Raw genomic sequence first — 14,730 nt, 5'->3', positions numbered from 1 at the left:
TGAGCTCTACCAATTCACTTTTGATTGGTAGGCCTATTTAAGGGAGAAAGAGAGAGTGGAATGGGAAGTAGTTTGGAATGGCAGAGTACTGCGTCAGCTTGCTGCGAGGCTGTATGTGTGAGTTTGTAATGCCTATGATGGCCGGTTTTGTTTTCTTTTTCAAAGTATTTTTGTTTGTTTGTTTGTTATTTCATATATTGCACCTGCGCACTGTAAATAAACCTGCACCTTTATCACTTAAATCTCGAGAGCTATTTGTTGTCTGCCAACCCTTCAACCACTGGAGTTTTCTGGACACGCCCATCCCTTAAATGTGAGTTGGGGGTTGCAAATGCCTCTCTCTCACATAGTTATTTAGGAAAAACAGCTTTTTTTGCGGTTCGGGGTGCCCAGCACGGGGGGCGGAGTGGCCCCCGGGGACAAAACAAAATTTTTCCGTAAAAGTCTACTGGGGCTACATACCCACCAAATTTCATGTGGTTCGGTGTCCCGGGTATCGTTGACCAAAAATTCAGGAAGTAGATGACGGGGTATCCGTTTTTAACGTGTAAGATACGGCTACATCGATACGTGAAGCCCCGTATCGGAAAAAAACTGAAATGAACTGGTCGTTATATCCAACACTTGTTATGAATCGGTGCACAACCTTTTCTGCTCGCTCAGACTCATTTACGTTCCAAGCAGCGCGTTTTGAAACTATACGTGGCACGGAATTGTGGGTAATGCAGTTCGCTTTTGGTTACATTCATGGGCCAAAGTTGTCAAATGACCTTATTACCCATGCATCTATTGCAACTTAACCATGTGACAACTTGCACTCGGTCGGCTTTTGTTTTTCGAAATCCAGCACGAAATTAAAGGAATTATCTGGAGTAAAATGCACTTTAGATCAATTTACGAATGATTGGGAGTACATACGTTGAGTTGACATCAAAATCATGTTATTCGGATGTGTTTTGAGAAAGTTCGATTTTACCGTTTTTAGTCAAAACTCGTTAGCCTGGAAGTGACCAGGGCAAGTCATTTCGCCGCTACAAAACGCTATTTTTATACCTCTTCTACAGTTCCAAACAACATTACACTTACGTGGTAGTGAGTAGAGGGTCCCTAAAGCCAAACCGAAGTATCCCGAGGTCTTTATGTGGTTGGACAGAGAGTCCAGAATGAATTTCATCAAGCCAGTACCTTTCCGGAAATGTTGCTGCTGCAGCTGGCGTCTTTAGGGGAAAGTCCGTAGGAGTCGATTGTCGAGTGTGGAGTAACACGCTCTGGAAATTTTTTTGTTAAAAAAAAAAAAAATAGTCCAGTATTTCTTTAGAAATTGAAATGAAGTTGTATGGACTGGACTATGTTTTTTTTTTTTTAAAAACGGCGACGAAATTGTGAATTTCCAGAGCGTGTTACTCCACACTCGGCAATCGACTCCTACTGACTTTCCCCTAAAGTTTGTGTTAATTAAATGTTAACTAAATGTTTTAATTTGGTTTGTGGGCCCCTAGGCAACATTTTCTGTACCCCCCACACACACACACACAAAATGGCCTACCACATAAGGCAACATATCATTGAACCACCAAATAGTCATAGAACATCACTGCAACGTCGAAACAGCAAAAGCTGAACACCAAGCAGGCCTACTCACACCAGGCAGCATCCTTACAGAGCAGCATTTGAACCACCAACTACTCACACATAAGACAACGTTCTTACAGCAAGAACTGGCCTACTCACATCAGGTAGCATCCTTAAAATGCAGCAATTGAACCACCAAATACTTACAGACAAGACGTACTTGCAGACAACTTCCTTACAGCAACAACCAACATAAAACAAAAGCCATAGCCTACAGTTTGCTACACCAACAGACAGCTTACAATAATCGACAACAAATGCAATAATGCTACAGCTGTTATGAACTAACCTACATATTCCTACCTTTAGAAGTTTTTATTCATTATTTGGTAAAAATCCAATTTACACAGAATATCAATGGACATCAGAGACAGTTGTTTCAATCTGTATTGGCTCATTGGATCTCTATTTTTAAGTGTTTAACTTTTAAGAGTTCCAGTTTTGAAAAAGAGCGCTCTCCGCTAGCATTGTTACAGACAAAGTCATACGTTGCGGTGCTCTACTGAGCTGAATGTGATGCTTGAACGTCGCTGTCGTTGGCATATGGCTAGTGGCTAGATTAAATACTCCAATCTGACACAAAAGATGGTCCAGGTAGGAAAAAACTTTCAGACATATTTACGAAAGGAGTGGTGTGATAGCAAATTCTGCTCGGAGGCCAAAGCGAAAGGAGAGTTCGCTTGTGGGAAAACTTGGTCTGAGTGGAATCTTGATTACCTAAAGCGTTATCTGACACAGAAAGTCCATGTAGACGTATTGAAAATATTAAGACATAGACATGGGAACTCTATCGATCAAATTCTCCCCGAAACTAATTCATCCCGAGAGAGACGAATTCAGAGAGCACAATCCGACCCTGAACAAATACAATTATTAATCGACAATAGCCTGGGTGTTCCCATGCTGCCTTGCGCGCGATTTGATTCCCGCTGCTAAGGCAGCCTGGAGACCATGGAGCAAATTTTCGCCTGAGATAGGGAACCAATCACAGAACAGGGGAAAGCAAGACGATGATGAGCTATGCACAGACGATTTGATAGACATCCGTGGCACCCAATAAACGGATCTGGGCATTTTTTTCAAATACGAGAAAATGAACGTTTGGTTCCCAGACCACCTCTTATTGAGAAGTGGTGGCGCTAGCCAGGCTAAATCGACAATGTGATGCTAGCAATTAACACCAACATGTCCATGTTATCAGTTCAAGATATACGATCATATGGCACGATGCTTGTGCTTTACATTACGTTTTGGAAGCAAACTGATTTCAGTTACAAGACAGTTTTTTCTGGAATCATTCAGCTTTCAGGATGCCCTGCAGAAAACATCCTTGATGCCATTACCCAGTTCTACGCAGACCATGCGCTAAACATAATGGTAATGTTTGCTTCAGATGGTGCTTAAAGGTTGTATCAGCGATTACAGCTGAACGTCACTTCTGTTGCTGTTCAAACAAAGCAGAGAGCTAGCTCCCTACTCCCTTCCCCTCCCTCCCGGGCAATTGAAACTCTCCTAAACGCGCATCTCGTTGGTTATTGGTTGGAACCCTTTATTTTGCCTTTGAGTGGTTGCCAACACTTGTTGGTAGCAATTGTTTTTGTGTACAGATAGGCTGCCTTCAGAGACGGCCTGCTTATGGCAGGCAGCTAGCGGATCGTTAGGAAAGATTAGATGAATTTGTATTCATTCAATTTAGATGAGTACCGCACCTGACAAGATGAGCCACATAGCCAGATAGGCCTATCTCCCTCAATGGAATTCAAATGACATGTTTTGTAGCCTAGTTTGTTGCAAACCACTCCAGTTATAAAATTGTTTATATAGGCTACCTTTAGGAAAAATGACACCATGTCAATTAAACAGGCCTATAGTTATTGTTAATCACTGCATCAGCATTTTTCTTTCAATGAAGTTCCACTTAAATGTTGTACCTGCTGAGAAATGACTAAACAACTTGGATACTTTTATTTGTATATATCTATATAATCATTATCAGTTATAACCAGTGAACCAGTCATAACCTCTCTAAACCTTACTGAAGTTCAACCAAAGATCCTTTAAGTTCAACTAAACTGACTGATAAAACACCATCATTAAAATGTTCCACAAGTCCAACCATTATAAAGGATATTGAATAAATATCAACCTTTTTAGACATATTGATGCATTTGCCGTTATCTCTTTGAATTCCCTATAGCTAACGCAGGTTCACGGTCATTTTCGGCAGGTCACGTGGTTGCTAGAGGGAACATTGTGTCCAACTAAACTGTAGGCCTATGAATGACATATGTTTTGAAAACCAAATTTGACCATGAACTCCGCATATTTACCCAATCAGCGTCTTAAAACTTTAAATATTTATTTTGGGCCAATGAAGTTTAAGTTTTATTCTCTTATGTAAATTTAAAGTAATTATTATTTTTTTATGCCCAATGTGGGCCCCCCTGACAGTCTGGCACACTTGGGGCCCCTAAGCTGCACCCATATTTAGCCTGTGCATTGATATACGCCTGACAATAGCCTTGTTATTTTGCTAATGTTAATAGGAGCCTAAACTGACTTTGTGTAGGGTGTGATCTGTATAAGAACGCATAGTGTAATACATCAATGATTCTCATCCTCTTCGTCATACCCAGGTGATGGATGACTAGTATGTAATCAGACTCTGATTATCAGAGTTGGAACTGTAAGCCCCCTTTTATCAACAAGGTAAAACGACACAAAGTGAGGCAAACGGTGAACTTCTACCGCTGTACCATTGAGAGCATTCTCACCAACTGTGTCACAGTATAGTATGGCAACTACTCTACCTCCGACTGTAAAGCACTTCAGAGGGTGGTGAAAACTGCCCAACTCATCACCAGTTCCTCACTCCTGGTTAGTGTAGGAACAGAAATTTGTCTAGAGATTGTTTGAGAAATGAAGTGTCAGTCAGCCAGGAGTAGAGTCAGAAATCTCAGAGAGCTGTATTCACGAATCCGGAGACCTACGTCGTGTTGCTAACAGACGCAGTCTGATGTTACAAACAAGGAAACACAATTTATACCCCCCTCACAGGTCAGACAAGACATCTCCATTAATGGTACGCAAAACTTTTTACGACTTAGTTACCCAAGGGTTGACCATATGTATAAGGTTGTATCCCATAACGACCAACATCTATGGAATCCAGTCAAGATTGACCCCAAGACAGTAAATAAGGTCTTGGGCGCCAGCCCGTCCGGAGCAGGGCCTACCCAGACTCCTTCGAAGACACATACACACACACACAGCATGTCACACTCAAACACACGGCATGGCTGCGCAAACACCTTGAACACGGCATTCCACAGATGTTACCTCATAAATCTCTCCTTCACATTCTGCTTACAGCAGCGTCTCTTTCTTCAACATGTGCACAGACCAGGGCTCCGAACCGGTTCAAGGAACGAAAACCGAAAACGAACGGAATTTTACGGAATTTTACGAGGAGCGGAAACGGAAACGAAAACAAAGTGGTCTTTTAACTGTTCCGGAACAGAAATGTTATTCTGAAATCCACAAAACCAGTTAATAACGTTTTTTTTTTCGTTCTCTATATATTTTATAAAATTTCGCAAAAGCATATCCTATGTCAGGTAGACTATTTCCGGTTGTGCGAAAAACAAGCCCGCATCTACACTGTTAATGTGAGATAACAAGCCGCTATGTAGCCAACTACTGTAGGCTTAACAGCCTAATAATTTGATTTCTGCAGTTTGAAAAAAAAAAAAAACGATATATGGACCTTTGGTCCAAATGTGTATATTTTGTCTTACTGTTGTAATGTAACCCATCCGTCTGCCACTCGGATCTTAGGCCAGCTCGTAGCGTAGGCTACTGAAACTGATTTGGAAATTGTTTGTAGCCTATGCGTAATAGCCTATTTTGCCTGTCCACGCTTTTGTCGTTTTAAAGTCGGATTTGAAATGTTTGCCCAATTATAGCCTATTCTATGTAGAAGAGTTAAACAGGAAATTTGAGATAGGCCTTGTCAGCAACAGACAGGTTCGCTTTATAAACAGGGTTGGAATTAGCGCAAGCCTTTGAAGATCTCCATATGGATAAAACTTAGGCTACAACCAGGTTAGAGTTTAGCACGCATCCAGAAATATTTTTGATAAGAAATTATTTATAGGCATAGGTTAGGCCTATAGGAAGTCTGTAGGCTATGGGATGGATAGCCCATCTGAATGTTTTGGATGCCGCCTGTGATTTATTATTTTTGGGCATAGCTACGATATATAGGCTAAATCAAGAGGAAATAATGAGTATGTCTATTCTAAGGTAAAGTCCACAAAAATAGACTTGATAGGCCCGCCAAACACTGCCGGAACTTTAAGAACGAACAATATTTTTTATGTTCGAACTGGTTCAGGACCGATATGTTGGTGGCGGAACGCATGCAAGAACGAAAACGTTAAACATAGGCCTACCTGAACCGTTCGGAACGGAACGTTTGAAAAATAATTTCGTTTTCAAGCCCTGGCACAGACCATACCAAAAGAGAAAATGGTTGAATATAGCACACACACATAAATGGTGAACACCTTCAAGGCCAAAATGCCTTACTACATTAGACACAAACTGCATTTCGTTGTCTCTGTACTTTGATTGTCTCATGCTCCTTGAACCACTCTTTCACAATTTGAGCCCGATGAATCCTGGCATTGTAATGTTGGAATATGCCTGTGCCATCAGGGAAGAAAAAATCCATTGATGGAATAACCTGGTCATTCAATTTATTCAGGTAGTCAGCTGACCTCATTCTTTGGGCACATAATGTTGAACCTAGACCTAGACCTAGAACTGCAGCAGCCCTAGATCATAGCATTAATCCCACAGGGAGGCTCTTACCTATTTGCTTAGTTAAATCCAGGCGGTGACCTTTTTTTGGCCAGGCAGTGTAATAATGACTCCAAATGGAACCTAAGTCATCAGCAGCTGAGTTACATCAACAAAGAGGGCACTTTATAAGGTCTTGCAGACTCCCCCTTACCATTTGTAAACAGCTCATTCTACTCTGAGATGCCCATCTGTGCATTACTCCTGATCTACACCTTGATGGCAAAGGCAGAGAAGCCTGTCTGTCACTTAATGGGGATGCCTGAAGGACCTTTGTTATCAAAACAAGGAGATGTGATCATCGGAGGAGCATTTTCAATTCACAGCAAAATTAACCAACCACCAATGACTTTTATGGAAAAGCCAGAACCTATAACATGTTCTAGGTTTGACTATAATTTTACAATGTTCTTTTTTGCATCTAGCATTTAAATGTGTGGAATTTATATATCAAATGCACTGCCATATTTACAACAGCTTTAACATTATGTAACATGTAACATGATTTTTATATTGCTTTATTTTCCAGCATAAACTTCAGAGAATTCCGCTTTGCACAGACAATGATTTTTGCCATTGAGGAGATAAATAATAGCAGCAGCTTACTTCCAAATGTGTCCATTGGTTATAAAATATATGATAGCTGTGGCTCAACTTTATTGTCGATTAGATTAGCTATGGCTTTAATGAATGGACAAGACCTCACAGTTGGAGAATCATGCACTGGGCAGTCAGCAGTGCATGCAATTATAGGAGAGTCAGAGTCCTCCTCAAGCATAGTACTCTCCAGAACAACTGGACCCTTCAAAATTCCTGTGGTAATGTATCCGAAATTCATTTCTACTACTACTACTACTACTACTACTACTACTACTACTACATACTATATTATATGTTTTGACATTTCACTGAAATGCTGTCTGTGATCCAATTACTACAATGTGTCTATTTCAACAGATTAGTCATTTTGCTACTTGTGCTTGTCTAAGTAATAGGAAGGAGTTCCCCTCCTTCTTTAGAACCATTCCCAGTGACTACTATCAAAGCAGGGCTCTGGCCAAACTTGTTAAACACTTTGGCTGGACCTGGGTAGGGACTGTGAGAAGTGATAATGACTATGGAAACAATGGTATGACCACATTTGTGGAGGCTGCAAAGAGAGAGGGAATATGTATTGAGTACTCAGAGGCCATTCAGAGGACCAACTCACATGAGAGGATCGCCAGTGTGGTGGAGATCATAAGAATGGGCACAGCTCGTGTATTGGTGGCCTTTCTGGCACAGAGTGAGATGGAGGTGCTGCTGGAAGAGGCCATTCTTCAAAATGTCACTGGACTGCAGTGGATAGGAAGTGAGTCCTGGATCACAGCTAGGCACCTGGCCACTCGAAGGACAGCTAGGATCATTAGTGGAGCCATTGGCTTTACAATAAGAAGGTCAAAAATCCCTGGGCTGAAGGATTACCTCTTGAAAGTGAATCCACTCAAAAACATTTCCAGCTCCATTCTGAGGGAGTTCTGGGAGACAGCATTCCAGTGCCAGTTGCCTGAAAAAGGCAATGCAAAAAGTATGAGGCTATGTTCAGGTTCTGAAGACCTGACAGAGCTTAAAAACCCCTACACTGATGTGTCAGAGCTTAGGATCTCCAATAATGTGTATAAAGCAGTATACACAGTGGCTCATGCAATGCAGAACCTTTTGGAATGCACAGATGGTCAATATCCTACAGAGGGCAGAGAGTGTATTCTCAAAGACAGTAGAGGGCCAGGTCAGGTAAGGCTGCTTGTGATTTTAAGACCAATAAAGTCCAAAGTAGAAACAAAATGATGAATAATACATTCTCCAAATTCAGGTATTACATTATTTACAAGATGTCAATTTTACAATGCCCTCTGGAGAGAAGGTTTACTTCGATCAAGATGGAAATCCGGCAGCAAGATATGAGTTGGTAAACTGGCAGAAAAATGCAGCAGAAGACACTGTGTTTGTAACTGTCGGGGAATACGATGCCACGCTACCAGAAGGCAAGCAATTTGCCATGAACAATGTCAATATTGTTTGGGCTGGCAACAACAATTCAGTAGGTGCAATGCAGACTGTATGATTAAAAATAACTTCTGCTATAATTTGCAATATCATTTGAACATTCTACAATGCCCTCTGTACTATGTAGATTCAATATTGTCTTTTTGTATCTTGTGTGTCACAATGCTTTGGTGATAAAAGTACAATTACTTCAAGTACTATTGTCCTGTTTGATTGTCTTTTAATCCATGGTACTTTGCTGTGAAAATGATATATTCCAACAATGGTCTCTTCAAAAAGCATTTAAAACTCACTCAACAACTAGTTTATTTGTTATATCCATACAAAGTTACTTTGTCCCAGCTATCCAATTCATAATCTGATATTTTGTTGTTGCTTTCTTTTGTATTATGCAAAATGCTTAATTTACCCTGCTTATTATTGCTCTATTAAATGTGTTTAAAGTAATTCTACAAAAAAAAAAACGTTTTCACCAAATACTTTAAACTTAAACTTGACTTTTAACTGTACAACAGAAACCAAGCTCTGTGTGCAGTGATAGCTGCCTCCCAGGCTATCGCCAGGCTGTGATCAGAGGGAGGCCTGTGTGCTGTTTCTCCTGTGTGAAGTGTGCTGAAGGGGAGGTCAGCAGTAAGATGGGTGAGAGACTAATCTATGATAACATGCGTGGCAATTTTCAATAAAAGCATATTGACTGTACTGTATAATAACAAAGTATGTGTTGTTTTAGATTCTACAGAATGCACAAAGTGTCCTCTGGAGTACTGGTCAAATAAAGACCACAGCGGCTGCATTCAAAAGCGCATGGAGTTCCTCTCTTTCACTGAAAACATGGGAATCATCTTGACTACTTTTTCTCTGGCAGGAGCCTGCTTTACAATTATAGTGGCAGTTGTGTTCACCTGTTTCATTGACACACCCCTGGTTAAAGCTAGCAACACAGAGCTCAGTTTTCTGCTCCTGTTTTCTCTCACCCTCTGCTTCCTTTGTTCTCTCACATTCATTGGCCAGCCCTCTGACTGGTCCTGCAGACTGAGGCACACAGCGTTTGGGATCACCTTTGCTCTCTGTCTGTCCTGCATCCTTTCCAAGACTATGACAGTGGTCATGGCTTTTAAAGCCTCAGTACCAGGTGCTGGGGTTCCTCAGTGTTCATTGCCCTTGCAGAGACTGAGTGTATTATGCTGTACACTTCTACAAGTGATCATATGCGCCCTATGGATAGCACTTGCTCCTCCAGTACCATACAAAAATATGACTAACTTCACTGATAAAATCATTCTGGAATGTGATCTTGGATCAGCAGTGGGTTTCTGGGCTGTGCTAGGATACATTGGACTTCTTGCTGCCTTATGTTTCATACTGGCTTTTTTGGCTCGAGAGTTGCCAGATAACTTTAATGAAGCCAAATTCATCACATTCAGTATGCTGATATTCTGTGCAGTCTGGATCACTTTTATTCCTGCTTATGTCAGCTCTCCTGGAAAGTTTACTGTGGCTGTGGAGATATTTGCTATGTTAGCATCTAGTTTTGGCCTCCTTTTCTGCATATTTCTTCCTAAATGTTACATAATATTATTTAAACCAGATAAAAACACAAAGAAACATGTGATGGGTAAAGCACACATGAAGTCACTGTAACCTGTTCCACACAGACATCCAATGTTTAAAGGAAAATACTCCATCAAGCTACTTTAAGGATCTATCCTTATCATTAAACTACTATTAAAGACTATTAGTACACATTAGATCCACTAGAGTATTGCCAACTGTCTCTTTAATTTTTCCTTCATGAATCACTGTAAATCACAGAAGTACACAAAGAATGTCCACTTGAAGAGAAGAGTTTCCACTTGATTATATCTAGAGAAGGGCCCCAGACCTATATTATGAGTTACTTTGGATAGTGTCTTCTAAATTAATAAATCTAAATTATTGAGAAATATGAGACTTATGTTGAACTTCCAAGACAAAATGCAGTGGAGAAACTCTTGAGGACAGATAGGAGCTGACTGCTCTATTTTTCTGTCAATCAATATTCATTTGCTCACAATTGGTTGAAACAATACTCGACTCTATGCTGCTCTCCACGCCTTGTCCTAGATTATCTACTATAAGAACCAGATCATCAGTGTGACTGGATGCTGTCTGACAGATATAGTCTGTGGGGGAAAGCAATGTTGTTGTTAGCTTATTCAATTCTACTTACATTGCTAGATGCAACACATACATGCAGACCTTATGGATCACAAGAACTCCTTCATTTTTCAAAAGACGGCAACATTAACATAGGAGGCATTTTTTCATTTCACCAAAATCCGACAGGTGTGAATCCATCACTTCAGGTAAACCCAGGACATGTAAGATGTGAAGGGTAAGATAATGACAACATCTAATATTTGTAATAAATTATATGGAAATATCTCGAAGTCTAGAAACACATTGGTAAATAGCATAATAGTACTAATATTACTAATATTTCTGTGTTGTTCTTTCAGACTTGATCTTGGAGAGCTGCAATATGCCATGACTATGATCTTTGCCATAGAGGAGATTAACAACAGCACTGAGCTCCTGCCGGGCTTCACGCTGGGATATAAGATATTTGGCTCTTGTCCCAGCGTTCCCCTATCTGTGGGGGCTTCTCTTGCCATGATGAATGGTCCTGTGTCAGAGAGCTGTGTCACACCTAACACTGTGCATGCAGTCATAGGGGAAACCACATCCACTGCCACCATAGGCATTGCGAGGACCATGGGTCCATTTCACATTCCTGTGGTGAGCACAGTGACCGCAGGGAACAGCCATATATATCCATGATGAAACTGTCTGACACCCAAAGTGTTACTGATTTACTCCACTCTTTTCTGTTTCCTCCAAACAAATTTGGATGAATACTTGAGTGTATACTGAATTACAAGCTGTTGTGTAAGGGGCATAGACAAAAGTATTTGCCTATATTTGCCATATTTTTTATGACCTTTGATGACTGATGTTTTTTTCTTTCAATTTCATTGTACTATCTTGTCTGCTTTTGAGTATTATTATTATTACTATTAATTAGAATAAGCATTAATTATCATCCTGTTGGCTTCTTTTGCTGCAGCTCAGCCATTCAGCCACATGCGCGTGTCTGAGTAACAGGAAAGAGTTCCCCTCCTTCTTCAGAACTATTCCCAGTGATTACTACCAGAGTAGGGCTCTGGCAAAGCTGGTCAAGCATTTTGGCTGGACTTGGGTAGGGGCCATCAGAAGCAGGAGTGATTATGGAAACGATGGAATGGCCACTTTCCTTAATGCAGCTGAAAAAGAGGGTGTCTGCGTTGAATATTCTCTGGCTATCTATAGGACTGACCCACATGAAAAGTTTCTTGAGGTGGTCGATGTCATCAAGCAGTCTACATCCAGAGTGATTGTGGCTTTTGCAGATGGTAATGATCTAGACATTCTCCTTAAAGAACTCTTTCTCCAGAATGTAACTGGCTTTCAGTGGGTTGGCAGTGAGGGTTGGATCACATACAGGTATGTCGCCACGCAGACAAACTATGCAGTAGTTGGTGGGGCAGTGGGCTTTGCTGTGCCCAATGCAGTCATCCCTGGATTGAAGGAGTTCATGTTGGATGCCCGTCCCTCAATGCAGCCTGGGAACCGGGGGCTGGTGGAGATGTGGGAAAGTGTGTTTGAGTGCAGCTTTGACCCTCACTCACACAGCACAGCCAAAGCTTGCACAGGGGAGGAGTCCCTGGGAGACACACACACTCGTTTCACAGACGTGTCAGATGCCAGTCTGCTAAACAACATTTACAAGGCCGTGTATGCTGTGGCACACTCTCTAGATGAACTTGCATGTGAAAATTATCGAGACCCATTTGCAAATCAGTCCTGTGCAAACAAAAACCAAATTGAACCATGGCAGGTTTGGTGACTTCCACTCACTTCTAATATCTTATTTTGCTCAGCAATTACAAGACCATAATATAATGAGAGAGTGTTTTGCATTGCAGGTCTTGCATTATCTGACCATGGTGAATTTTACCACAAAGCAAAAGGAAAGGGTATTTTTTGATCACCATGGGGACCCAGCTGCTCGATATTCCCTAGTAAACTGGCAGATGAACTCTGCTGTCACCATCACCTTTGAATCTATAGGCATTTATGATGCATCTCTACAGGAAGGACAGCAATTCATGGAAAATGGTGTCACTGCAGTTTGGGCTGGAGGCCAACAGGAGGTAAATTCTCTGAGATACACTTCAGAGATAACATGTATGCTAGTTCATGTGTCAAACATACTGTATGCTTGCTTGTTTAAGGTACCAAGGTCTATCTGCAGTGAGAGCTGCTTGCCAGGCACTCGGAGGGCTTTCGTAAAAGGAAAGCCCATCTGCTGCTTTGATTGCATCCGCTGTGCAGACGGTGAATTCAGTAACACCACAAGTGAGATGGCACAGCTCCTCACCTTTACTCTAATGCTGTTCATGTTACTCTGCGGAAAGATCACACTTACCACATTTGTCAGATATCTAAAAGTGGCCATCTTTCCCATATTCAATGTGTTTGTCCTTTCAGATGCAGACACATGCTTGTCCTGTCCACCTGAATTCAAGTCAAATGAAGAGAGAACTCAGTGTGATTTGAAAAATACAGAATACTTACATTTTAAGGAACTAATGGGGATACTGCTAGTGACATTCTCTGTGTTTGGTGGATGTTTCACAATCACAATAGGCCTAGTATTCTTCCACTACAGGCAAACACCTATTGTTAGAGCCAACAACTCAGAGCTGAGTTTCCTGCTGCTCTTCTCACTGACTCTGTGTTTCCTTTGCTCTCTTACTTTCATTGGTCGGCCCTCTGAGTGGTCCTGTATGTTGCGTCACACAGCGTTTGGGATCACCTTTGTTCTCTGCATCTCCTGTGTTCTGGGGAAAACAATAGTGGTGTTAATGGCCTTCAGAGCCACTCTTCCAGGCAGTAATGTCATGAAGTGGTTTGGGCCTCTGCAACAGAGACTCAGTGTTCTTGGCTTCACTCTCATACAAGTGCTTATATGTGTCCTGTGGTTAACTATATCCCCTCCATTCCCATACAAGAATATGCATCACTACAAGGATAAGATCATTCTTGAATGTGATGTGGGTTCAGCTGTTGGATTCTGGGCCATATTAGGCTATATCGGACTCCTTGCACTCTTGTGTTTCATACTGGCTTTTTTGGGTCGTAAATTACCTGATAACTTTAATGAAGCCAAATTCATCACATTCAGTATGCTGATATTCTGTGCAGTCTGGATCACTTTTATTCCTGCTTATGTCAGCTCTCCTGGAAAATTTACTGTAGCAGTTGAGATATTTGCTATTTTGGCATCTAGTTATGGAATGCTTTTCTGTATATTTATCCCAAAATGTTACATAATTTTACTCAAACCAGAGAAAAATACAAAGAAGCATGTGATGGGAAAAGTGTCAACAAAAGCCCTCTGACTGTGCAACCCTTGTTTTACTGTATACTGTGTAGCCTGTGCAACATTTAGTTGTAGGTTGCTTTTGTGGAAAATGTTGAAAAATTGCTCTTATGTATTGGAATAAAATGTGCTTTTACAAACTTTCCAATAAATATAGTCATTATTTTCTATCACATTGTATTATCACCATATTGTTTAGAAATTGTGGCATGTGAGGCTATGCCTGTTGATGGTAATAGTTTTTTCACCACAACACAACTGTCAGATCCATTTACTGTGTTGTACTCAAAGCTTGCAGCCCCACCGTTTAAATATATAGATATTATTATTAAAAATATTAGTAGTAGTAGTAGTAGTACTAGTATTTGTCAAATTCAATAGAGGCTGTCAATAACTTCACCAGAAAGAATGGATTATTCAGTCTTCAGTGATGCTTTCTGAATAGGCAGACACAGCATTGCCAGATACAGGGCCCAACAGTAACACTTTCACTTCTTAATTAACAACCCAACATGCTGACTATAGACACCAATTAGTCACACAGATATATACAATACGTGATTAAAAAGTGAAATGGTGTAATTTACAGTCATGATGGTGATAGAAGTGTATGGTAAATGTAGGTGTAAACTGTGTGTAAGATGAGTACGTATTGGATGGGCTGGAAAGAGTGTGATGTGTGGTGATGAGGTGAAATCCAGTCTCATAATATAATAATTATGTCA

At 40.8% G+C, this 14,730-nt stretch overlaps 2 protein-coding genes across 2 annotated transcripts; both read left to right on the top strand.

The window, feature by feature from the left end:
- Positions 1–6,732: 6,732 nt before the first annotated feature.
- Positions 6,733–10,182, top strand: LOC125308222 (extracellular calcium-sensing receptor-like). The gene is made up of 6 exons (XM_048264578.1): positions 6,733–6,881; positions 7,025–7,313; positions 7,453–8,268; positions 8,348–8,575; positions 9,057–9,180; positions 9,272–10,182. The coding sequence occupies exons 1-6, from the start codon at positions 6,748–6,750 to the stop codon at positions 10,180–10,182; spliced, it is 2,502 nt and encodes an 833-aa protein (XP_048120535.1). The 5' UTR covers positions 6,733–6,747.
- Positions 10,183–11,034: 852 nt separating this feature from the next.
- On the top strand, positions 11,035–14,157 carry LOC125308317 (extracellular calcium-sensing receptor). The gene is made up of 5 exons (XM_048264726.1): positions 11,035–11,319; positions 11,648–12,457; positions 12,546–12,773; positions 12,855–12,978; positions 13,111–14,157. The coding sequence occupies exons 1-5, from the start codon at positions 11,068–11,070 to the stop codon at positions 14,022–14,024; spliced, it is 2,328 nt and encodes a 775-aa protein (XP_048120683.1). The 5' UTR covers positions 11,035–11,067; the 3' UTR covers positions 14,025–14,157.
- The last annotated feature ends 573 nt before the right edge of the window (positions 14,158–14,730 follow it).

Source organism: Alosa alosa, chromosome 15 (assembly GCF_017589495.1).
Source record: "Alosa alosa isolate M-15738 ecotype Scorff River chromosome 15, AALO_Geno_1.1, whole genome shotgun sequence".
NCBI lineage: Eukaryota > Metazoa > Chordata > Actinopteri > Clupeiformes > Clupeidae > Alosa > Alosa alosa.
Note: the sequence above shows the minus strand (reverse complement) of the source record. Positions and strands in the feature narration are given on the sequence as shown.

What these genes read in the sequence shown, in the direction of transcription:
- LOC125308317 (XM_048264726.1), top strand. Translation starts at nt 11,068, where the DNA reads ATGACTATGATCTTTGCCATAGAGGAGATTAACAACAGCACTGAGCTC. An exon ending in GTCCATTTCACATTCCTGTG is followed by an intron (nt 11,320 to 11,647) that starts GTGAGCACAGTG and finishes CTTTTGCTGCAG; the next exon opens with CTCAGCCATTCAGCCACATG. An exon ending in ACCAAATTGAACCATGGCAG is followed by an intron (nt 12,458 to 12,545) that starts GTTTGGTGACTT and finishes TTTGCATTGCAG; the next exon opens with GTCTTGCATTATCTGACCAT.
- LOC125308222 (XM_048264578.1), top strand. Translation starts at nt 6,748, where the DNA reads ATGGGGATGCCTGAAGGACCTTTGTTATCAAAACAAGGAGATGTGATC. An exon ending in GAACCTATAACATGTTCTAG is followed by an intron (nt 6,882 to 7,024) that starts GTTTGACTATAA and finishes TTTATTTTCCAG; the next exon opens with CATAAACTTCAGAGAATTCC. An exon ending in GGAGGTCAGCAGTAAGATGG is followed by an intron (nt 9,181 to 9,271) that starts GTGAGAGACTAA and finishes GTGTTGTTTTAG; the next exon opens with ATTCTACAGAATGCACAAAG.